This window comes from Mixophyes fleayi, chromosome 7 (assembly GCF_038048845.1).
Source record: "Mixophyes fleayi isolate aMixFle1 chromosome 7, aMixFle1.hap1, whole genome shotgun sequence".
Lineage (NCBI taxonomy): Eukaryota > Metazoa > Chordata > Amphibia > Anura > Limnodynastidae > Mixophyes > Mixophyes fleayi.
In genome coordinates, this window is record NC_134408.1 from 15464419 (window position 1) to 15491564 (window position 27146).

Genomic DNA, 27146 nt, shown 5'->3' on the forward strand with positions numbered 1-27146 from the left:
GGCATGTCCCTTCTGGCCCTCACCTCCCAGCCTTCACTAGGGCAACAGCCATGATGCTTTGCTTATCACAGCCACATCCCAGCAATTTTGAAAGCCGGGTGCATGAGCAGTGGCCACTAATTAATTTTCCAGCCTCCTGTGACTGATTCCAAGGGCCGATGCCCCGAACTTCTGATTGGACTCTTTCACTATTTAAGGCAGACTGAGCTTAGCTTTCCTGACGGTTATAGCATTTGTGCCACACATTAGCTGACCTGCTCCCATTCCTATGGATACTCTGTCCGAATTCCGATTTCTGTTGTGACTCATGGCTTGTTTCTGGACCCTGCTTGAACTATGATTGCCCCTTAAATTTGGTTTTGTTATCCAGTTTCTCCTTGCTTGCCACCAGCCCTGAACTTTGGCCCTTCTCTGATTAACCTTCTTGCTACAGACCTACGACGCTTGGAATGTTGCAGAATGCATTTCCGGTTACTGCTTCCTATCTCTGTGCTTCGGTACTGCATATAAACTTCTAGTACGCTACAACTAGGACCTGGGGGCATCCAAGTACCTGTGAGTACATATAGCTCTAAGGGAAAGGCGGCTGCTATAGACGAAGACCTCTTACCACCATTTCTAGAAGTTTATGTCAGTAACAGTTAGTCGCAACAATCTCTTTCTGTGTTAACACTAGGTCATCTATTTAAATTCATATATGATGTGTTAATACACCCGTGTATATGTTATGTGTATTTTATGCATTTTCTGTGTATAATAACATCTTTAAATATTCACAACACACATATGGATAAGTACCCATATAGAGACAGAATTGAAAAACGTTTAATTATTTGAATCTCTAAAAGTAAATATTTAAACAGATAAGAAAATCAAACTTTTTTAAATGCAGTTGAGTAAATTGGCACCCAGAGCTGTTTGCTTGAGAGATATAATTACTAAATATTTTATTTTACCCTAGAGGGATTTCATTAACATAGTGTATAAGGAGAGTATAAAGACACCCATATAATCTGTTTCTAGCATGACACAAGGGCTGGAACAGGACCTGCTCTACAGTATGTAATCTATTAGTAGATAATGTTGCACTACAACAGGACTATTATATATTCATTTCACAGATAGACTTGAAAATATAAGGAATTTGTCTTCAGACATTTGTAGCTGGAATACAGCTGCAATCCAGCCCCCTGTACTGCAGTATGTAGGTAGGAAATTTGATCCCACTATAATTTCTTACTGTACTTTTGTATGGCGGATCCTTAACAAGTTGCATCTATATTAGCACAGAAGTCAGCTAGAATCAGTGAAAGAAATACATTTCTTGTTTGCCCAGTTAAAAATTTTGGTTTGTAAAGAGCGTAATTTTGAAGTAAATACATTAAGGACATATAATATGTTTTTATATGTGCAAATGCACCTAATGTCAACTACACAATGCATAATAAGTGGCACACCTGCTCCCGGATTAGTGAAATATCCGCAGACAAATCGACAGCTCAAACATTTGCAGAATTGTGAGGTCCAGACAGAAATAGTTCTGCTTAATGTCTACTTTGTTTTAATCCATTTTAGGTATTTTTTATATCCAATTCAGGTTTAGTTCATTCACCTATAATTATGTAGTTTCTCTGTTGTAAAAGACCCACTTTGTGTACAAGTAATTTTCTAGTAGTTCTAGTTTTTCCTATAGTAATTTGACAAAAACGAGAGCTGACAGAAGAGTACTGACCAAGTTCCCAAACCCTTAAGAACAGCCAGTAGGATGCCCCACGTTTAATGATGATCTCTATGACAACAAGTTATATGTTTATTTCTGCAAATTTAATTGCATCCTCATATTGTTATCAGTTTTATAAAAACACTGACCTGCTCAATGGTAGATAAACCAATTACTAAGTACTGTTGGTATTGGCACTTAGGTAATAATTGTTATAATATCATTATATTTTACTTCAAATTTAAGCAGGTTCTGTAGGAGAAAGTTCTCCAAGGGAGCAACAGAAACTGAGAGTTTTAGAAATGCAACTTAAAGATAGTACTATATTATGCTTTTAGTGTAATAATAATTTGGAAAGCTAGTGTGTTGTCTATCGCTATTTATTCTTGATCAATTCTATTGTATACCAGTGAGTGGGACATTCTCTATAGCTTCATTGTACCATCAGTGTGACATTATTTTTTCCAAAAACACTAAGGCCTTGAACACACGGGTGTTATTTTAAAGTGCATAATTTCTAGCCTTCTTTAGGAAACAAGTGCATTAACGGAATATGAACTTGCTTTAATCTCTTTAATTTATTGTATGTGCATATTTTACTAAAAGACCAAAAATAGACAACTTTTCAAAATTCAGTATTTTAAGAATATAACAGCCTCATACTTTTATTTGGTCATAAAACTTATCTGTGGCTTCTAATATTCTTATATTTTACAGTAGAAATATATTAAAATATTAGTAGTCACTTTGGAGTTCTGTGATCTCTACAAAACTATGTGGACTGCAGTCTCATTATTTTAGATAGTCATGGAACTTCTCAATGGTTTCTAATCTCGTATATTTCACAGAAAATTGTACATTATTCTCATAATAATCTATTACATCACATTATTATTTTCTTGCAGAATAGTGACAGAATCTCATGGATAACACCACTTCTGTAATAGAATTCCACATTTTGCCCTTTTCCATTAAAGCTAATGATAAGCCCATCATTTTTAGTGTTTTTATCTTACTCTATCTGATTGGAGTACTGGTGAATATAGTTATAATTACAGTTATATGTTTGGATTCTCATTTACACACCCCCATGTATCTATTTCTCTGTAACTTATCCTTTGTAGATATCTGTTACACAACAGTGACTGTCCCTAAACTACTAGATATATTACGGTCTGGGAATAGCACAGTTTCCTTCCCAGAATGCTTCACTCAGATGTACTTTTTCTTTTTAGCTGCCAGCTCTGAGGTTATACTTTTATTTGTGATGGGGTACGACCGATACATTGCAATCTGTCATCCGTTACACTACCACCATATACTGAGCAAGAAGATCTGTATCCTGCTGATGATTATCATTTGGTTCTGTGCAGGTTTAAATTCAATGTTATATATATTTTCAATACTTCAAATGTCATTCTGCCATTCTGATACTATTCATCAGTTTTTCTGTGAGCCTATAGCTCTGTTTAACATCTCCTGTTCTGGTTCCAGCATGTTCTATATAATCATATATGTTGACACAGTGTTACTTGGAGTTTGTCCATTCTTGAGCAATGTGATGTCATATATAAAAATTATCAGTGTTTTATTGCGTATTAAATCGAAGGATGGAAGAAGAAAAGCTTTCTCCACCTGCTCATCCCACCTCATCGTCATGATCATCTACTATCTTACCGGTATATCCGTATATTTGAGACCACCATCAAACCAACACAATTTCTTAGAACAGATCATGACTGTGCTGTATACAACAGTGATACCCATGATAAATCCTCTCATATATAGTCTACGCAATAATGAAATAAAGAAAGCTCTTCAGAGATTAGTGGCTTAGCTGGTACCCCCTTATTAGTGTTTATGTACCATCTTTCCTATATGAATGTACCTTAAAAACTATTTTCTTGTAACTGCTCTTGTTGACTTCTGATTCATACAAAAAAGGAGCAGTGCCCATTAGGTAGGAAAGAATGTTATTTGAAATGAAGCCACAGTGAGTTCCCGCGTGGTCCTATTGTGGTTCCTCATTGTCTTCTCCCTGAGGCTCACAGGGGTTTGAATATTGGAAAAACTGTGATACTGAATTGTAAGGATTGTCCACATGAAAAAAATCATTCATATTGATCATAGTTAGTGGTGAACTGATCTACTCAACATATGATTTAAAACATAAAATTGATGAAGACATCACCCACCCATCCTAATCTCAGGGTGCCTACATGAAGCAAAACATTACTCCTAGTGGGTTGCCCCACTGTTTGACAGAAAAGCATTTTCACCTAGTTATGCATAATTGTCTGCATATGCCTACAGTAATATTCTTTTGATCAATATCACATCCAGGATTATTATTATGAAGTATATATCTTTCAAAAATGCCGCAGGATTACATTAGGCATACTGTTGCCGAAGTCAACCTATAGTGTCTAGGTGTGGGAACATTGGCCGATTTAGAATGTAAAGTGGCGAATTTACTGTATTTTTCATAAAGACATTATAAAAACTTTTCTTTTTATTATATTGTTCAAGATAGTGTAATGTTACACTAACAGTGTGCATGTCTTAAGTACTGAGACCACATAATTAGAAATGAACAAAACCCACTTGTTTCCCATGCGTATTGAGACCTTTTTTTCTATATCTTGTGTACTGCCACTACACCAGCAATATCAAACATTAAAGAGACTGTTCACTTCTTTAAATAATTATGTTCATTTGGTCAAAGTTCTAAAAATATAATGAAACAAATAGATTTAGAAAACATTAAAATTTTACTATAATAATAAAATAAATAATCTGTAAATTAAATGTACAAAAACAAAAAATTGCAACCAGTGCTTAGAATACACAAAATGCAGTGTGCTCCATAGTCTTACCCAGGTCAAATCCGATGACACCTCCGATGATTGATGATTTCTAGGCCAGTTCTCTCTATTGCTCCGGCTTGATCGGGTCATCTACATGTGCAACATCTAAGGAGGAGAAAAAGGAAACAGCTACGTGTGACTATATACAATTATTATTTATTACATTTCAAACATTCCATAAATACAGAGTTCATTCATCACTGTTAAATAATCTCAAAATTAAATGTACAAAAACAAAATATTGCAACCAGCGCTAATTTAGTGTACTACATTGTCTTGCCCAGCGAAATCTGATGACACCTCTGACGATAGATGTTTTCTAGCTATGCCTAGGCCAGCTCTCTCTGTAGCTCTGACTTGGTTGGATCATCTACATGTGAAGCATCTAAGGAGGAGAAAAAGAAAAAACCAAGTGTGACAATATATAAATACTAGTTATTAAATTTCAAGCATGCCATAAATGCATAGTTCATTCATCACTGTTAAAAATATGTGTGTGTGCATATTTTAGCTATTCCTTTAGTTTAGACAATGAGTTAAGGATATATTAATTATAGGCCTTTAGGATCTGTGTTTTAATTTATATGCCTCTGCATAAAAGCACCAATTATACATTGGTCAATTCTACTCGTTATAGCAGAATACAGCTTGTCCCCAAGAGCATAATTTGCTAAAGATTATGTATAAAGACTATTCTGCACATTTGGTCTACTTATGATTATTGAAGTTTTTTTGCTAAATATGTATCTTCCATAATGCAATAGTTTAGGAAGTGCTTCAGTAAGTTTGTGGATGACATGGTTTTATGTAAATACAGCACCTGGCTTCATTATTGTTACAAGGTTAAATCCTTAACCTTTTGTGATTTAATTAAGACATAATATCTGAAGTTGCACATTTATATTGATGGGCCAACATTAAGCCATGTAAGGCATACGGTGTTACGCATTCAAATTCAAATATGTTTTTCATCTAGGGTTATAAAAATAGATTTATAACTTGTTGTAGGTCTTCCTCCTCACTCTCTTCTACTATATGGAGATCCCTCTGAGATGGCTCTGTCTTTTCAATCTCCTCCTCTAGTTCCTTTATTTTAATAAGAGTTTTGTACCTGTCAAAATGTAACCACAATGATGTATTGTTCTTTCTTCAATTATCATGCTTAAACATTCTATCCTTGTAAATATGTATATACATATAATAGAGACAATCGGTTTGGAATTCTTGAAATCCGACATTGGGGATCTGAGTCGTGACTCAGTTTAACAATATAGCTGCCACCTTTGAAAATCCTCAACCATTTGGAAATGTGAGGATGGGTAGTGGTAGTACTACTGTTGATTTACCCATAGAAATTGAGGAGACTACTATGGAATTTGCAAATGTGCAAGAGGATGAGAGGGATAATTGTTGATATAAAAATAATGTGTTTTACATGGACGAGATGATGAGGAGTATGATGATAATTATGTTGAAGTAAAGCAGCCACCAATGTTAACACCAGAAGATGCCCATGATAAGCGCATTATCATGCCAGAGCATAAGACGAAAAAAACCACATGTTGTGTTTGGAAATATTTTTACCAAGACAACATTTGTCAAGGCATCTGTAGCTTTGCCAGGACAAAATAAGTTGAGGTAGGAACGTTGAACATCTAGACACCTCCTCCCACATCATTTACAGCAAGTTCATTCAAGTCATATTTCCAAAAGTGGCAAAATGTGTATAGTAGCAAGCAGCCCAGCATCAGCTAGCAGCCGAATGGATAGACAGTTGCAATCCTCACTGCGTCAACGCCTTCATCATCAACCTCCTCATTATTAGTATGTAGTCCTACGTCCAATTTTCCCCTTCCAAATGACTCTCCTAATACAATCTATGGTTTCAAAGAAACATTCTTGCATACTATAGCTGCTGCTGCTGCCTGGGGTGATACATTGACACAGTAGGGAAGCAAGACGACTAAGCATAATTTTACACAATTATCTGTGAAGCAAGTGTTTGCAAGTGGAAACAAGTATGAAAGTCAGCATCCTATATGAAGAATATTATTCTTGCCATAAATTACCAACAGACTATGTGTTTTTCATTGAGGATGAATTAATATTGTGCGATGATGATCATGACATCAGTGATAAGGATGATGATAAGGATGATGACATGGTCATCAACATAGAGGAAAATGACCATTGTTAGCCAAATGACCATTAGTAATTTGCAAAAAAATATTAAACTGCTATCTATTATGTCTAGTTCATTGACAAACCAAAATATTCTCTTTTGTGGGGGCCAAAATAAATCAAGCACTTCAGCCACAAAGGTGGCATTCCCTGTCGCTGAAGTGCTTGGTTTGTTAAATTATGTGCATGTTCTTTTTAACATATGGCTGGGTTGGAGACCCAAGGACAATTCCATCTTGTACTATTTTACATTTTGGCCTTGGTCTGTAAGCTTGTGTAACAGTCGACAATTCAGGTGTCAACAGTATTATTAGATCGACAATTCACATAGTAGAGAGTATGATTAGGTAGACAATTCAAATGTCAACAGTATTATTAATGGAATAGGGATAGGGATATGGTTAAGGACAGGGATAGAGACAGGTGTAGGGACAGGGTTAGGGACAGGGTTAGGGGGACAGGGACAGGGATATTGACAGAGTTAGGGATACGGACAAGGATAGATTTAGGCATAATACTGTCTACATTTGAATTATCAACCTAATAAATACTGTCAACATTTCAATTGCTGTCCTAATAATTCTGTGGATGTCATTATATGGTCTACTTTATAACCCTCTCTATTATGCTGCACACCAATCATATTATGTCAATCCTGTAGTTGTTGAGCACATGTATGCATCAAACCTGGGTGTTCTCTCATCATCTGTTAAATAATGTCTACTTATGCCAATGCTGTCCATCTAATGAGCTCTGATACTGCCACTGCTGTCCCCTCTCCATTGTATTTGCTGCTGACCCTAAACAATGTATTTGTTGCAGTGCTGACCTGCTTCTATGTATTGCTGCTGACCCTCTCCAATGTGTCACACATGCTGCCTAATGGGTACCTACGTGGTATATCTTCTATATTCAAAGAAAATGTAATTGATGTAGACATCTTCAATGAGGGTGATGACTAGTTACCATTGAGGAAGATGACCACTGTTATCCAAATGCCCAGGATTCATTTGTTAACATCCCTATCTTATATCGAGTTGAGCAACCAACTACCAAAATATTGGCTTTTGTGGGGAATCAAACAAATTAAGCACTTAAGCCACAAAAGGGGTAGTGACTGTCGCTACAGTGCTTGGTTTGTTAACCATTGTGCATGTGTTTTTCAACATGTGGGTGGGTGGTGGCCCCAAGGACAATGCTATCTTGCACGATTTTGGCTGCTCCAATTTTTCTCAAGAATCTTCTGAAGCCTTTGTTACATTCTTGCACCAAAATTCCCGTTTCTGGGGGGCATTTTGAAACTCATTGCAATGCCTAACTGTTTTCAACATGTTTTTAGTGATGCTAACTGCCATCTGACTGCTGGTTGGATGACCAATATGCCAAATTCCATTTCTTACTTTCTCAGAATGTGGACTTTCAAATTCAATTGCATTGTCTTGTCAAGACAGATGTTTGGCAACCAAATCTGCATCAATGTGAGTTATACATACTTACTTGTGTGAGAAGGCCAACTATTGCCCAATCTGAACTGTCTGGTTTACATATTACCTAGCCTAGCTGTTTCATCCTTTTAAAGTTATACAAATATCTAAAAATAATTTTAGATAAAGTATATTAGGGAATTTAGACTGTAAGCTCCAATGGGGCAGGGACTGTTGTGGGCGAGTTCTCTGTACAGTGCTGCGTAATTGGTGGCGCTATATAAATAAATGATGATGATGATATATTCCATATTGATATACACGACAAATATTATACATATTGTGGCAAGAGTCCGCTACTGCAGAAGCACATGCGAACAACTTCTTCCTTTTTATGGTTCTTTATTGTCAGGATGGTAAATGTTTTGACACCATATACTTTCACAGCAATTATGGAGACCCTAAATGCTAGCTATACATAGACCAGCTCTCTCTCAGGACCAGCCAGCTTTCCCAGCGTTGGTCTCCATGAACAAATGGCACAAACAAGCTTTTATACATGATACTCCTCCCCCAGCCTTAGCTTGATGGACAGGTGACACACCCACCTTCTCTTTAAAAGAAAACGTCCATCACTGGCTCTGTTTTAACTAACAGACACACTCTGCCTGTTTGCTGAGAGGAAGCAGCTTTTAAATCATGTAAGTTAACCAACTTTAAACTACACATAAGTCTTTACTTGGTTTAACCAGAATCTAGGTGCATAACTGCGCCAATGTCTTAATCTGCTTGTATGTTGTCTTTGCTTGTTGTCAGATAAATGCCTCCCTTTGTTACATATCCCTCCCACTAGCGTCTCCAACTCGGGGGACGCGGACTTCGCGAGGAGCGCATATTTTCGTGACAATGCATCTGCATTCTTGTGCAGAGTCACAGGTCTATGTTCTACTGAGAACTTGAAAGGTTGTAGTGCCAAGAACCAGCGGGTTACCTTGGCATTTACCTCCCGGTTGCTCTGCATCCATCTCAATGGTGCATGGTCTGTTATTAAGGTGAACTCTCTGCCTAGGAGATAATAGTGCAGAGCTTCTGTAGCCCATTTTATGACGAGACATTCTTTCTCCACAGTGGCATATTTTTGTTCCCTTGGAAGCAACTTACGACTTAGGTACAGGACAGGATTTTCTACTCCATTCTTCTCCTGTGACAAGACTGCACCTAAGCCAACACCAGAAGCATCAGTTTGGAGGAAGAACCTCCGGGTAAAATCCGGTGCTTGTAGAACTGGGAAGGAACAAAGAGCTAACCGAAGATCAGACCAGGCGGTTTCTGCAGAATCAGACCAAGTTAATCTATCTGGACAACTTTTTTTTAACATGTCCGTAAGTGGGGCAGCTCTAGTGGCGAAGTGGCTTACAAACCACCTGTAGTTACCTACTAAGCCTAAAAAGGTTCTTAACTGTGACTTTTTTTCTGGTCTTGCCCAATTTTTGACTGCCTCCACTTTGTCTAGCTGGGGTTTTACACGCCTTCGACCAACAACGTACCCCAAATATTTGGCTTCTCTCATGGCTATGGCACATTTCTCTGGGTTAGCTGTTAACCCTGCTGACCTTAATAAAGCTAAGACCGCCTCAACTTTGGCTAAATGTGATCCCCAGTCTGGGTATAAATCACTATATCGTCCAAGTAAGCGGCTGCATAAGCTGTGTGAGGTCGTAGCAATTTATTCATGGCCTTTTGGAAGGTGGCAGGTGCCCCATGCAACCCAAAGGGTAGGACTTTATATGATAGAGACCACCAGGAGTGGAAAATGCAGTCTTTGGCTTGGCCGTGGAAGTTAGGGGAACTTGCCAATAACCCTGTGTTAGATCAAGGGTTGTTAAATAATTGCTACCAGCAAGATTTTTCACTAGTTCATCCACACGTGGCATCGGATAGGCATCAAACTGCGACATACTGTTTAGGCGCCTAAAGTCATTGCAGAACCTAATTGTCCCATTGGGTTTCGGCACAAGCACAATGGGACTATTCCACTCACTAGTGGACTCTTCAATCACATCTAACTGGAGCATCTTCTCGACCTCCTTTCTCACATCAACCCATCTGGCTTCTGGAATACGATACGGCTTCTGCTTTACAATGACTCCTGGCGCAGTGACAATGTCGTGTTCGATTAAGGTAGTGCGCCCAGGAATGAAAGAGAAGACAACCCTGTTCCGGCGAATCATTTCTTCAGTCTGTTGTCTCTGCTGAATGGACAAAGCTGGCTCTATGGGCACTTCAGACTTTTCAATGGCAGTACTCACTACCTGAGGAGGGGTTTCCTCATTATGCCAAGGTTTAAGGAGGTTAACATGATATATTTGCTCCTCCCTTCTCCTACCTAACTGGCGGACTCTGTAATTGACAGGACCAACAGCCTCTAGATTTTCATATGGACCCTACCAATGGGCGAAAAGTGTGCTTTCCTGGGTGGGAACCAGGACTAGGACCTTGTCCCCAGGCTTGAAAGATCGAACAATAGCACTTTTATCATAACTTTTTCTCTGTCGTTCCTGAGCCTCTTTTACATGGTGCTGCACAATGGGCCCTATCTTTCCTAGCCTCTCATACATTTGTGACACAAATTGTACCAGATTTGGCTCCCTGGGACCTTGCTGCTCCCACCCTTCTTTTAACATATCCAAGATACCCCTGGGCTATCTCCCAAACAATAACTCAAAGGGACTAAACCCTGTTGAAGCTTGAGGTACTTCACGGATGGCAAACATCAAATAGGGAATAAGAGTGTCCCAATCTTTTTTTTCTTGAGCCACTGCTTTCCTGAGCATGTGCTTTAATGTGCGGTTAAAGCGTTCCACCAAGCCATCTGTTTGTGGATGGTATACAGAGGTGTGAAGCGCCTTAACCCCTAGCAACTGGCACATGTCCTTATTCAGTTTAGACATGAATGGAGTACCCTTATCTGTGAGAATTTCTTTGGGTATTCCCAAGCGTGTAAACATCAATATAAGTTCCTTAGCTATGGTGCTGGTATTTATGTTTCGTAGGGGAATTGCCTCTGGATACCTGGTTGCATAGTCAAGCACCACTAGTATATATTGGTGCCCACATGCAGATTTTTCCAGTGGCCCCACAAGGTCCATAGCTATCCGTTCAAAGGGAACTTGTACAATTGGTATTGGAATAAGAGGTGCCCTGTACATGGGTTTGGGACAGGTTCTATGACAAATGGGACAGGACCGGCAATACTTTTTCACTGCCATGTGTACACCGGGCCAGTAAAACCTAAGCAGAACTCGTTCCCGTGTTTTATCCTCCCCTAGGTGTCCCCTACAGACATGTGTGTGTGCTGCTTTTAACACTAGGGGTAAATGGACCTGAGGAACCATTAATTGTTCTACTTTTTCCCCCTGTACACTAGCAACTCTCTACAGGAAATTATTTTTAACAATAAAATATGGTATACCTTTTGCAGGCTGGGCGGCTTTCGCTACCCCATTTACCTCAGTCACACTTTTAAAGGCATGTTCCAAAGTGGCATCATTAAGTTGGTCTCGAGCAAAGTCCTGAAGAGGAAACAAAATTGGAATTGCGGACCAGTCCGTATCCTCACTGACAGGCGGAATGGGCTCATCTGCGACATCACCGACCAATGCCAGTTTGGACTGTCCATGGTTCCCCGCAGGTGGATGCTTTTGTGGAACTACTGCTGTGTCTCCCAGGATGGCATTCCGGTTTGGCAGTTCCCAAAGATCGATGTCCAGATGTTGTGGATTCTTAGGCGGTTCCTTTAAGACCGGGCTTCAGACCGTTGCATCAGTTGCCGGCATGTCCGGCCGGATCCGCTCACTGAGGATATCATTAAACAGTTGGAAGTCTCGCCCCAAAATGAGTGGATATGTGAGTTTAGGGGCTATGGCAGCTACCACCATAACAGTTTTGTCTTTGAGTGTGTCTGGTAGTATTGTTCTTTCATACTCCTCTGTCGTGCCATGTACGCAAAGAACCTTCACCTTGGGCAAACGAGAAGTTATGGTTTCGGGTAAGGCAGAGCTGGGAACCAATGAGAGTTCACTCCCCGAGTCAACCAAGGCCAGAACAAGGTTTTGGTTGATTAGCATAGTCACCCGGAACAAACAAGGACTTCCTGATGTGGGACTCATGGTAAAACAGCTTGGAAGAGCAGGCCCAATATGTGCCACAGAACAGCCCATGGGTTCCGGTAGTTTAGGACACTCTGCCTTAAAGTGACCTGGCTCACCACATACAAAACACTTCAGATTAGACAGCTTTACACCTGGTCCTCTGTCCGTAACAGTTTTGCCATTGGGCCCTGTAGCATGGAGTGTCAAACCTGGCTTTTGGCATGGCAGTGGCTTTGGCACAAACGCAGGTTCTTTAGTCATTTGCTGTAGCGCACAAAACCTTTCTACCACGGTGGCAAGCTCTTCATACGTTTGTGGGTCTGATTGCAGAACCCACCTTTGCAAATCGCGGTTCAGCCCCCGGATGCAGTGATCTATCGCCAGAACTTCAATAATCCGAGAAGGCAAATTCTCCTCAGGCTGCAGCCATTTCTTTAAAATTTTAGAAGGCTCAGCCACTTGCGCTCTGACCAGTTTTTCTTTATCATAGCGCCATTAGTGATAGCGCTGGGCTCGGCCTGGCCTGGAAACTCCAATGCGAGCCAATATCTCAGACTTTAGGCACAAATAATCAGAGGTCCGTTCCTCATCTAGATCCATATAAGCTCGCTGAGCTTCACCAGTCAGATATGGCGCCAGTCTCTCAGCTCAATCTTTAGGAGGCCATTTTGCCCTTTTTGCAAGTCTCTCAAAAGACACCAGATATGCTTCTACGTCATCAGCTGGTGACATTTTCTGCAGAACAGGACCAGGTGGTTCATTTCTGTCATGCCTCAACTGGCTTAACTCTTCCCTTAAGAGCGTTGTGTTTTCCACCTGTGCCTCGCGACTTGTAGCATCTGAGCTTGCTGCTGTTGCTGCGCAGCGGCCACATTCACGAGGGTTTTCAGTACTTCCTCCATGTTGACGTCTGCGCGGGTTGGGTAGCGGAAATTTGCTTCCCGGAGCATCCCACTACTGACACCACTTGTGGCAAGAGCCCGCTACTGCAGAAGCACACGCAAACAACTTCTTCCTTTTATAGTTCTTTATTGTCAGGATGGTAAATGTTTTGACACCGTATACTTTCACAGCAATTATGGAGACCCTAAACGCTAGCTATACATAGACCAGCTCTCTCTCAGGACCAGCCAGCTTTCCCAGCGTTGGTCTCCGTAAACAAATGGCACAAACAAGCTTTTATACATGATACTCTTCCCCCAGCCTTAGCTTGATGGACAGGTGACACACCCACCTTCTCTTTAAAAGAAAACGCCCATCACTGGCTCTGTTTCAACTAACAGACACACCCTATCTGTTTGCTGAGAGGAAGCAGCTTTTAAATCATGTAAGTTAACCAACTTTAAACTACACATAAGTCTTTACTTGGTTTAACCTGAATCTAGGTGCATAACTGCCCCAATGTCTTACTCTGCTTGTATGTTTTCTTTGCATATTGTCAGATAAATGCCTCCCTTTGTTACAATATTTATATACTTGCAAATATATGCAAGTGATGAGTCCCCTTGTTTGATTCACAAGGGCAGCATTACGGCACATACTAATTTGTATTCAGCCAGATTTACATTACTCAAATCATAAAAAGCACTTATAGTAAAACAAGGTGTTTGAAAGTTCTATTCTTGTCTCCCGGTGAATACTCTACCCAACAATAAGTACATAGCACATAAATAGATGAAGGTGCAGGCCACCTTCGTCTATTTATTTTTATCAAAGTCTGTAATAACTGTATTAATTAACTGTATTAATTCTACCACTGTCCATCCAATGAACATTGCCTGTTTCTGTAGTAGAAGTGTCTATGAGAGATGCTGTGTTACATTCTTTCTTGATTAGGAAGTAGATCAGAGAGTAGAGCGGTATCATAAAAGTAATCCTCTTTTAATGAAGATACTTATGATCTCTAAAGTGCACTATTGCAAGGCTGCCTGATAATCTATTGTGTCCCCTAGTCTAGGGCTTGTATCTTTTATTAAACTGCCATCTATTTGTTGAGATATATTTGTGCCACTGCTCTCTCACTAATTATATCCAGCCAGATTGCAGCAGACATTGGTAAAAAATGGTAAAAATTGGGACCATTGTAAAGGGATCATTAGAAAATAGACTGGAAATGACTGAAAATGCATGCTAATGCTATAAATAGTAATAAAGGAGCAAAAACAGATCAAAATTACATTATTTTACTTTTTTTTACAATTTTCAATTAAATCCAGATACAAAACCAAAACCAATACCAAACCCTATCGTGATAAATCCAGTAGCAAAGCCGAAATACAAGGTTAGGTTAGATTAGAATGAATAGAGGGAGCGTGCCGTACAGCGGGTTTGAAAAGTAACTGACAGACAATGTGTGACAATAAATATTTTGTAGAGAGAATCTTGTATTCTAAATGGTGTTTGGTGTCTTCATTATTTCGTGCATTGGAGGCGATATTGTACAGAGGAAAAGTCCCTCCATTAATCTTCATGCAGAACGCTTAAAAAAGGACATTGCACAAGCTCCTTTTAAGGATCCTTCAATCCCTACTCAAGGGATGGGGCAGTGAGAGCAAAGGATCCCACCACATTCCCGTCATTTCTCCTGGCATCCAAATGGACATCAGTAGAAGGACCAACTTAGCAGTAGCCTCCTTATTGGGTCCCCTGCTCTTAAAAGTGTAGAGAGCCCAGTTTCTCATTGCTGGTTACAGTTTCAGACATGTTGTATTCTAGTCTCCAGATCCTAGGTATATCGCCTTGGATTTCTGGTTTAGACCTTGTTTCTGGCCTTGTAACAGTACGAGGAATTTTAGTCTGCTTTTATGTCAAGTGTCAAATAGTTTTATTACCTTTTTAAATACATTGGTTTATATGTGCATATTTATGTAGAGCAGTAAACTAAAATGAAATTGTTCTTAAAGAACTGACTTCTGCCACAGATATTTAAGTTTCAGGTCCACTAATGGCTGTGATGTCCCACAAATTCAGGAATGTTGTCAAATATACTACTTGTCCATTCTGTATCTTTTCTCTTTTCTCTTTTTCCCCAACTCCTATTTCCCCTTACCATTATTATATGTATTATATGTGTTTCCATTTCTACCTCACTTTCAGTTTAACTTTATTGGTTCCATTTTCTCTACCCACTGCATCTATTTATTACTGTATTACTCTACTAAAATGGACACCATAACATCTAATATTGAATCATCACTGGACATTACTCTTCATCTTTCCTTTATCTCTCCTTTATTTATTTCCCACCTTTGTGTATATATATTTAAGCCATATATACTATCCTGTCACTTACATCATCTTATCACCTCGGATCATAATCCTCACCTCATATTAGCACCTTCCACACCTCATACCTCATATCTTACTCCTTATTTTCAACATTCCAACTACTATTTTCAGTTGGAGTGGAAACACAACGCTCCATCACCTTTAGTTGTCAGCCCACAATTTCCACTGTGAACTACTGAAGACAGGAAGTGGGGCAGCCTCCAGGCGTCCTCATCGCTTTACTGAGCATGCCCGGACAGAACATTGGGCTCTCAGCTGTTCTTCTTCCTGTGTCTGTTAAACTGTAAAAACCCCAGAGGCCTAACGAAAAGTGACCGGAGGCTCTCCTAACCCTATACCGAGAGTTTGTGCCCACAACAGAGATATTATTCTGCACAGATTTGCAGCGATTAAGTACCATTACAATAAATTGCATCTGTATATACTGCACACAAGACTGTCTACCTGTTTACTGCTGTACTACAACTGCTATACATTCAACTGTGAGCACCAGCATAATCTGCTTTGTTACCAAGTTCAAATAAACCGGTAAACTGGTTAAGTTAAAGCGTCTGAGGCTTCACAACCACCTAACACTGCTGACACCTTTTACCAATATCAAAAGATATAACCAATATTTCCTGTACTTCATTGCAAATAATCTATCAACAGAGTTTTATCTGCTACACTTTATTATCTGTCATCCCACTTTATTCATTCATCCAAACCTACTACCACTGTGCTTCTCCTTCATCCATCTACTATTGCTACTTTTAACCACTGCATAAGTTTTTCCATCAATGATGTATGCTTCATTCTCACCTATCACTAATACGTCTTGACTATTGCAACCTCCTGCTATTTGGTATTCCCGACACTCGTATATCCACACTTTAATCCGTCCTAAAGCTGCTGCAAGACTGATCTTCCTCTGTCACTGCTCCACATCTCCTGCAACACTTTGCAAATCCCTACACTGGCTCCCTGTGTCCTCCAGAATCACATTCAAACTAAGCACCCTTACCTACAAAGACTTCAAACAACACCACCCTTTCATGCATCTCAAATCTCATATCAAAATACTCTCCCTCCCACCCTCTTAGATCTACCTCTGACCTGCACCTTGTCTCGTCTCTGGTAAACACCTCTCACTCCGCCTACAAGATTTCTCCTGTGCTGCTCCCCACTTATGGAATTCCCTACCATGCTCCATCAGACTTTCCCACAGCCTTCAAATCTTTAGATGCTCTTTAAAAACCCATCTCTTTTAAAGATGTGACCTTATTCTTCATAACACTATTCACACTAATGCACCCTCACAACTGTCCCAATCTCCACTCTATGCCACACTCGTTCCTCTTGTCTCAGCTGTGCCCTCTTCCACTTAGACTGTAAGCTCTCTAATGAGCAGGGTGCTTCATACCCTTTGTTTTCATGTCCTCTGTTTTTTTTTGTCTACCTTACATGTCCCTGTTTTATGTATTTACAGCTTTTCCTACTGTGCAGCACTGCAGAGCACTTACAAATCTACGATAATAATATCTACCACACTGTGTGAAAAATTCCCCATCAGTACAGAACCTGTCAACCTTCCGTGCAAAATATCTTTATGCTGCATTTTGCTCCAGAATTCAACGCACAGTCCTGTAAAAATAGGTACACTTCCCTTAAGTTACGATGGCACTTGCAGTACACTGCATCACATGCTTGTAAAATTCAGTTTTAGTGTAAACGGAAAGGTTGACCATATCACGGCTGCTCTACAGTCTATTTGAAAATAATAGCTAGTTTCCTCTTGGTCATTTTTTAAAATCTTTAGACAATGTTCTGTGTATATGTTATGCATTTTTTATACATGTTTTGTGTATAATGACACCTTTAAAGATTCACAAACATATTTGGAAAAGTACCTATACTGAGAGAAAAATGAAAATATTTTTATTATACGAATCTCTGAAAGTATACATTTAATGAGATAAGAAAGTAAACTTTTTTTTAAGCAGGTGAGAAAATCAGCACCCAGAGCAGTTTGTTTGTGTCATTTAATTACACAATATTTTATTTTACCCTAGAGGGATTGTATTAACATACTGTATAAGGAGAGTATAAAATCACCCATATAATCTGTCTCTGACATGACACAAGGGCTGTAACTGGACGTGCTCTACGGTAGGTCATTTTACACTGCAGCCGCACTATCATATATCAATTTCACAGACAGACTTGAAACAATACAGATTTTTTCTTCAGACAGTTTACTGGAATTCTGCAGCAACACATATACTATGTAGGTAGGAAATGAGATTTCATTATAATTGCTAATTGTACTTTTCTAACGAGGATCCTTAACACGTTGCATCTATATTAGCACAGAAGTCAGTTACAATGTTTACAGATCAGTGAAAAAATACATTTTACTTCTGCCCATTTAAAAATGTAAGTTTGTAAAGAGTGTCAGTCTGAAGTAAATACATAAAAAATATAAAATAAGTTTTTAAATGTGCAAATGCACCTACGTTACACCTCATCATACATAATAAGGGGCACACCTGCTCCCGGGTTAGGGAAATATCTGCATGTAAATAGACGGTTCAAACGTTTGCAGAAATATGGGGTCCAGATACAAATAGTTCTGATTAATATCACTTTAGGACCAGCCCTTCATTAATTACAACTTTTATGGGGAATAAAGTTGATATTTCTCTCCGAACATAAATGCACAATAAAATAACATTTGTTTTAATCCGTTTTAGGTGCAATTCATTCACCTATAGTTATGTAGTTCCTCTACTGTAAAGGACCTGCATTGTATACACATAATTTTCTAGTGATTAGTTCTCTCATGGAAGAGACAGAAGATTTCTCTGTTTCATATAGTTTACAACAGATAAAATAAGAGAAATTCAGCACTAGCTGGTTCTCAGCTTCAGGAAACATAAGGGGTTCCCATAGATGCTAAATGTGGGGGCATGTGAATTAGAGTATGGGTTATCCAAGAGAAGTTTGACTAAACAAGAGCTGACAGAAGAGTCAGTGCCTTGAAAAAGCCACTGAGCGAAACGAGCGTCGGCGTTTGTGTCTCACCGTCCTTTATGCTATGTACCTTAAGGATCGCCTCCCAGTTTACTTTAGGTAGGGAAATTTCACAAAACCCCGCAAATCCTGTACTTAGCCTTATCATTCTCCTATTCCTTTACCCAAATCTATTAGAATTTAGCGCTACGAATAATGTATAAGAGGGACCCTTGCTATGATTCTATATCAGACTCTTAAGTTATAATAGTACCTTTCATATAGCTATGAGTCTATACCAGACTCTCAAGTTATAATAGTACCTCTTATAAGCTTCATAGGAGAACTTTATCTTTGATGCTATTGTAAGTTTATCTTAAGTCTAATGCCGGTTGACACCTCTGTAAGATTAATTTTACTAACCCGCTATTATCATTAGTGCTAAGATAACAGAACTATTAGCTAAACTCGTCTATTCTACATACTATACTAAGTGTTACATAGCTGCAATCTAGTGCCATTTAAGCCTGTTATTTTGCATATATAAGAGGATTTAGGTGAGACTTTGCAAAATCGTTTTGCATTTTAATCACCATTCACAACTTTTATCTACCTTTTTAATTGTTTCGCTCAATTCTTGTCCATTTTAATCAATCTAATAAAAGTTAAATCTTAATGAGCATCCACGGAGTGCCTCAATTTACACTGTCTTCTCTTTCTCTACAATATCCAGAAGAGTAATCACCAAGATCCCAAGCCCTTAAGAACAGTCAGTAGGATGCACTACGTTTATTGATGAACTCTATGGCAACAAATTATATATTTCTGCAAATTTAATTGTATTCTCATATTATCAGTTTTAAAAGCACTACCCTACTCAATGGTAGATGTGCCAATTAGAAGTACTATTGGTATTGGCATTTAGTTAATAATTGTTATAATATGATTATATATGACTTGAATTTCAAGCAGGTTTTATAAGGGAAACTTCTGCAACAGAGCTACAAAAACTGAGAGTTTTAGAAATGGAACCTAAAAAAAGTACTATACTATTATTTTAGTGTAATAAAAATTTTGAATGCTAGTGTGTTGTTTATCCCTTATTTATTAGTGATCAATGTTGTTGTATACAAGTGAGTGGGACATCCTATATAGCTTCATTGTACCATGACTGTGACATTGTTTTTTCCAAAAACACTAAGGCCTTGAACACAAGGGTGTAATTTTAAAGTGTTTCATTTCTATCCTTCTTTATTATACAAGTGCATTAATAGAATAGCTTTAATCTCTTCAATTTATTGTATGTACATATTTTACTAGCAGACCAAAAATTACCAACTTTTCAAGAGGAGATTCAGTATTTTAAGTATATTACAGCCTCATACTTTTATTTGGTAAGAAAGCTTGGTGGCTTCTAATATCCTTATATTTTACAGAAGAATATATTAGAATATTAATTTTCACCTTGGAGTTCTGTGACCTCTATAAAACTATGTGGCCACTAGTCTCATCATTTTATTTAGTTATCAAACTTCTCAATGGTTTCTAATACCTTATATTACAGCAAGTAGTACATTATTCTCATAATACTCTATTACATTATATTATTATTTTCTTGCAGAATAGTGACAGAATCTCATGGATAGCAACATTTCTATTATAGGATTTCACATTTTGCCATTTTCCATGAAAGCTGATGATAAGCCCATAATTTTTAGTGTTTTTATATTGCTATATCTGATTGCAATTCTGGTGAATATAGTTATAATTACAGTTATATGTTTGGATTGTCAATTACACACCCCCATGTATCTATTTCTCTGTAACTTATCCTTTGTAGATATCTGTTACACAACAGTAACTGTCCCTAAACTACTAGATATATTACGGTCTGGGAATAGCACAGTTTCCTTCCCAGAATGCTTCACTCAGATGTACTTTTTCGTTTTAGCTGCCAGTACAGAGGGTATACTTTTATTTGTGATGGGGTACGACCGATACATTGCGATCTGTCATCCATTACACTATCACCATATACTGAGCAAGAAAATCTGTATTGTGCTGTTGATTATCATCTGGTTCTGTGCAGGTTTTAATTCAATGTTATTTATATTTTCACTACATAATATGTCATTCTGTCATTCTGTTACTATTCATCAGTTTTTCTGTGAACCTAAAGCTCTGGTAGACATCTCCTGTTCTGGCTCCAACATGTTTTATATTATTGTATATGTTGACCTACTGTTATTTGGTGCTTGTCCATTCTTGTGCAATGTGTTGTCATATAAAAAAATAATCAGCGTGATATTGCATATTAAATCAAGGGATGGAAGAAGAAAAACTTTCTCCACCTGCTCATCCCACCTCGCCGTCATGATCATCTACTATGTTACCGGTATATCCGTGTATTTGAGACCACCATCAGATCAACACAATTTCTTAGAACAGATCATGACTGTGATGTATACAACAGTGATACCCATGGTAAATCCTCTCATATATAGTCTACGCAACAATGAAATAAGGAAATCTCTTCAGAAACTACTGGCATAGCTGATACCCCCTTAATAGTTTTTGCTTCCCATCTCTTCTATATGCATGTACCTTAAAAACTATGTTCTGGTAACTGCTCTTGTTGACGGCTTATTCATAGAAAAAAAGAAAAACAGTGCCCATTAGGCAGGAAAGAATGTTATCGGAACTGAAGCCACAGTTATGTACAGTTATCTGTATATGCCTACAGTAATATTGTTTTGATCAATATCACCTCTATGATTATTATTATTATTATTATTATTATGAAGAATTTATCTTTCAGTAAAATGGTTCTGTAGCAAATCTGCAGAATTACATTAGACATACCTTTGCCCAACTCATCCTATAGCGTATAGGTGCGATTACATCGGCCGATTTAGACTGTACAGTGGAGTATGTGCTGTATTTTTCATAAAGACAATAAAAAACTATTCCTTATGTAATATTGTTCAAGATAGTGTAATGTTTACATTACCGGTGTGTATGTATAAAGTACTGAGACCACATATATAGCAATGACTAAAACCCACTTGTTTCCCTTGTATATTTAGACTTTGTTTTCTATATCTTGCGTACTGGTACTGCACCAGCATCAAACATTAATGAGACTGTTCACTTCATTTGAGTAATATACTAGAATATAAATAAAATGAAACAAACAGATTTAGAAAACATTAAAACGTTATTATAATAATAAAATTAAAATCCTGGAAATTAAATATACAAAAAAAAAAAATTGCAATCAGGGCTAATTTAGAATGCACAAAATGCAGTGTGCTCCATACTCTTGCCCAGGGCAAATCCGATGACACCTCTGATGATAGATGATTCCTAACTATGTCTAGGTCAGTTCTTTCTGTAGCTCCGGCTTGATCGGGTTGTTTTCATGTTCAGCATTTAAGAAGGATAAAAAGGAAAAAAGGATAAAAAGGAAATAGCTAAGTGTGACAATATACAATTATTATTTAGTAATTTTCAAGTATTTCATAAACACGAAGTTCAGTCATCACTTTTAAATAAATTAATTTGACAATATGGTAAGATTATATAAACTATAGGTTTTTAGGTACAGTATTTTTCATTTATATGTTTCTGCCTAAAAGCACCAATTATACATTGGTCAATCTACTCTATATAGCAGAATACAGCTTGTCCCCAAGGGCATCATTCGCTGGCGATTCTATGGATTACACATTACACTTTGCCACATTTGGTGTAATGAATGATTATTGAAGTTTTGTGCTAATAAGCCCGTATCTTGCATAATACAATAGTTTGGGAAGTGATTCAATAAGTTTGTGGATGACATGGTTTCTACGCAAATACAACACTTGGCATCATTATTTTGACAAGCTTCACCAGTGTGATTTGATTGTAACATCTTTTATGCATTATGATGGCTTGCTGTAAATCCTGCTATATTTTGCAATTAAATATCTTTGTGCGTTGGAACTACAACAATCGCATTGGACAATGTTTTATTGGTAAGCGATAAAATGACTTTAATAGAGGTCTTTAACCTCACTCTCCTCTACTATATTGAGATCCCTCGGAGATGACCCTGTCTTCTCCATCTCCCCCTCCTCTATTTCCTTTATTTTAATAAGAATTTTGTACTTGTCAAAATGTAACCACAATAATGTACTTTTCTTTCTTCAAACATTATGCTTTAACATTCTATCCTTGCAAATATGTATGTATCTATAATGTATATTATACTTGATGCTTAAAGAAAACTCACTGTGACTGTTAAGGGAAATCTCTTCAATTAAGATATTTTCCTTCAATTGCCTTCAATTTGACTAAATAAATTATCATCAGATTATTTACCACAATCAATAAGCCTCCAGTGTCAGTCTTCCTTGACAAAGTGTACAGTGCCCGACCCCGCATCCACATCACCAGACCAAAGTCAGTGAATTTGAATTGCATGACATGAAAACTATTCACGCAGCACAAATCAAATCTACTGAGGTCAACCCAATGATGTGGAGGTGAGGGTGGTCACTATACATTTTGTCCACATACACCACCGCCACCTAAAACAGCAAACGTGAAGATCTTTCTTTGGTCAAAATTTAAAAAATAAGATGTAAAATATAAAGTAAAAAAAAATTTGAAAACATATTTTAAAGTATCCATAACAGACAACATCATGCATTTAGTGTGCCAGGCAGTCTGCAAGAGCTTCCTACACATGCAGGTATGCACATATATTACAGTCAATGATGGTCACCCAAATCCCATCAAACCATAAAATGTACCTTATATCCTGTTTTAGGTAGAGTTGTTTAGGTAGCATTTTGTTTTATTAATTATGGCTTTTATTTTCATAAAAATGATGAAAAATAAAGCCATAATTAATAATAAAAAAAAAAATAAGAACAATCAAACACTGTACAGTATGTTTTATACAACTAAGCACAAAAAAATATACTTAGAAAAATGCACATAAAAAATATACATTGTTTATGTGGAGAACAATCATTTTGCACTTAGAGCTAATCCATAGCACACTTACCATTAATACCATAGCACACTGCTACCTACGGGTTGAGTGAGGGCACAGTAACTGGGCACTTAAGGGTTAAACTTTTGAAGACTGCAGATTCTCCCCTCTCCCAACCCCACAGCTCCTCAGTTCAAAACCTGCAAATCCCCAAAGGACAAGGTAAGAATACAATCTAGACACAGTCAAAAGAACAACAGAACTGAACACTGAGAGAAAATGGTGGGAGCACAGTGTCCCGCAGATGGATTTGGAGAAAAGGATTTAACGGTATAAAAGTATATTTACTTTTATATATATAAAAGTATATAGGTATATAGATTTAAGTATAAATCTGTAGGACACTTATACCTTGGGGATGTTTTAAAGCTGTCCATAGCGGAGGGTACAATGGGACAAAAGTGCGCGAAACAATGTTGAATTATGGACACAGGGTCAGGTGGCTTCCCACTACAGCCAATCCGCCAATGATCCACGTTCCTGTCACACTACTTGCCAAACTACTCTGTGCGTCTTAAGAACCAGAAAAGAGTACTCTCCAAGAAAAGATTCCACAGTTTGACAAACTGCATTAAGGCAATCATTAAAGTACTGGAAGATCCAGATGCCAACCATCTCATTATACTTCTGAGATGGATAATGGGCACCTGATCAAGATGAAACCAGACACAACCTAAGGTCTGCATAAAAGGCATAGGTCCTGAGTTATTAAAGACATATCTGCTGATTTTGTGCCTATAGTCCCCACATTCACTCTGCACATGCCCAGAACCAGACAATACGCCAAACAACGCAGCTATGTACAAGTCACCTTGGAGTCCAAAGAATACTTACGACAGCCTACAATTTCAGGGAGGTAACAGGGTGGGGAAGGGGCGGGTGCATGTAGTCAGTGTACAGTATGGGCGCCCCCGTGCAGCAATGCCCCCTTCATCCTCCTGTGCACGCACTAGTATGTCGGTTGTCTTCTGTATGTCTTGCTCCAACTAGAGGCATAGCTAAGTCCTGATTACTAGTGATGACATATGTATGCTGAAACATGTGTTTGCAATCAAGAGCAATTGCATAAATGTATGTTATACACAGTAGACATTAAGGGGGGTATTCAATTGTTTGTTTTAACGCGCTAAAACCAAAAAAAACGAGCGCTCTAAAAAAACTTCATATTATACGGTCATTTTGCGCGCGTAAACAGTTAATACGGTACTTACTCGCTGCCAGCGGGCTGAATTTCAGCTCGCTGCTCAGGGAGCTGCGAGATGAAATTTAGCGAGTAATTACCGTATTAACGTTAATATTTTTAGAGCGCTCGTTTTTTTGGGTTTTAGCGTGTTAAAACAAACAATTGAATACCCCCCTGAACCTTTGCCTGTGACCCAGACCTTCTGCCTGTACCCGGACTCTGAACCTTTGCCTGTGACCCAGACCTTCTGCCTGTACCCGGACTCTGAAGCTTGCCTGTGGCCCTGATCCTACTTGTACCTTCTCAGCCGGTGCTGTCTGGCCAATCGTACATTACCAACACTGTCCAGTCTGCGGATCTCTGGCCAGTCCCTACTCTGTGTATCACCATCTGTACCTGTGTGCTGCCGTGTGACGATAAACTTGTACTACGCTGAGTGTAAGTCCTGGGGACATCCGAGTACCTGTGAGCACAACCAGTCTCTATGGGAAAGGCGGCTGCTATAGGTGTAGATCTCTTCTCCCAGTTCTACAAGTTTATGACTCACTGGTGGCCATAACATTATAACTGGCCCAAAAGGAAGATTGGAGGTAATTCTATCATGGATGACAGTGAGCCGAATCTTTCTCCAGTCCAGGTTCTGGCGAACCAGATCCAGGCTTTGTCACAAGTTGTACAGAGTTTGTCTCATCGCTTGTTAGCACAAGAAGAGTCCTCCAGAAATCCGCAGGTTCCACAAGTCTCTGCTGGCGTCTTTACCAAAATTGAACCTGCCAGATCGATTTTCCGGAAACAGATCTGCCTTCCAGAGCTTTAAGGAGAGTTGCAAGTTATATTTTCGTCTAAGACCACGCTCCTCTGGCTCTGAGCAACAGAGACTCGGTATCGTAATCTCCTTGCTGCAGGACGATCCCCAGTCCTGGGCCTTCACCCTTCCACCAGCGAGTTCCTCCTTGTGGATGCCTTCTTCCAGGCCTTGGGTCTGCTATATGACGACCCAGACAGAGTGGCCTCAGCTGAGTCTCATCTTCGGGCATTAAGACAAGGACGTTGTTCTGCTAAGGAGTATTGTGCAGAATTCCGGCGGTGGTCAACTGATAGTGAGTGGAACAATCCGGCGCTGCGGAGTCAGTGCCATTTACGCCTAATGGAACAAATCAAGGACTCCTTAGTTCAGTATCCTACGCCAACCTAACTTGAAAGTTTGATGCTACTCGTAATCAAAATTGATCGTCAAATCAATGAGAGAAAAGCTGAGAGGGAATCATCTTTAACTCCTTACTCACCACCAAAATCTGGTTGTACTTCTCTAGACACCCCTGAACCCATGCAGTTGGGCGCTTACCATCTGCCTCCTGAAGAACGTTCCAGACGACGCTCCCTGGGTCTCTGCATGTATTGAGGCCAATCGGGCCACCTCGTTCGTTCCTGTCCTATCAAGTCAGGAAATGCCTAAACCTAAGCGCAAGTGAAGAGGTGCGCTTAGGCCTCTAAATTATCTCTTCAGAGCATTCTTCGTTAGTCCCTGCACGTCTAGTCTTCAACGACCATTCTACAGAGGTGTCAGCCTTCCTCAATAGCTGTGCGGCAGGTAACTTTCTGGATATCACCTGGCTAAGATGCTTGGTATTCCAGAAATCAGACAGGGTTCGAGCATTAACGCTTGCGATTTGGATGGTAAGCCCTTTATTGGGGGCAGAATACTCGCTAAGACTCCACTGGTTCGCTTATCTGTAGGAGCTCTCCATATGGAGGAGGTCTCTTTCTTCCTGATCACCTGTCCCTCCACTCCATTGATTCTGGGTTATCCCTGGCTGTAAAGTCATAATCCCCTTATTGATTGGAAAAAGGGGGAGATCATCCGTTGGAGTCCAAAGTGCACTTCTATATGCTTTACCCTACCTCTTAGAATTCTACAGCCCAATCCCGAATTGTTACCTGCACCTTACCAGGATTTCGGTGATGTCTTCAGTAAAATAAAACCTGACTCTCTCCCACCTCATCGGGACTATGACTGTGTTATTGACCTTGTGCCTGGAGCTAAATTGCCCATAGGGTGTTTGTACTTCTTATCTGTCCCCGAGAACCACGTTATGGAGCAGTACATGAAGGAGAATCTGAATAAAGGATTTATCCGTCCCTCTAAGTCTCCAGTAGGAGATGGATGTTTTTTTGTGTCCAAAAAAGATGGCAGTCTGAGACCCTGCATAGACTATCGCGGCCTGAATAAAATCATAGTCAAAAACACATAACCCTTGCCGTTAATTTCTGTTTTTTTTGACCAGCTCAAATCTCTA

General features: G+C 39.0%; 1 protein-coding gene across 1 annotated transcript; it reads left to right on the forward strand.

Annotated features, from left to right (window-relative positions):
* Positions 1-2642: 2642 nt before the first annotated feature.
* LOC142098469 (olfactory receptor 1-like) lies at positions 2643-3557 on the forward strand. Its single transcript, XM_075181315.1, has one exon. The coding sequence runs from the start codon at positions 2643-2645 to the stop codon at positions 3555-3557; it is 915 nt and encodes a 304-aa protein (XP_075037416.1).
* Positions 3558-27146: the final 23589 nt, after the last annotated feature.

What these genes read in the sequence shown, in the direction of transcription:
- LOC142098469 (XM_075181315.1), top strand. Translation starts at nt 2,643, where the DNA reads ATGGATAACACCACTTCTGTAATAGAATTCCACATTTTGCCCTTTTCC.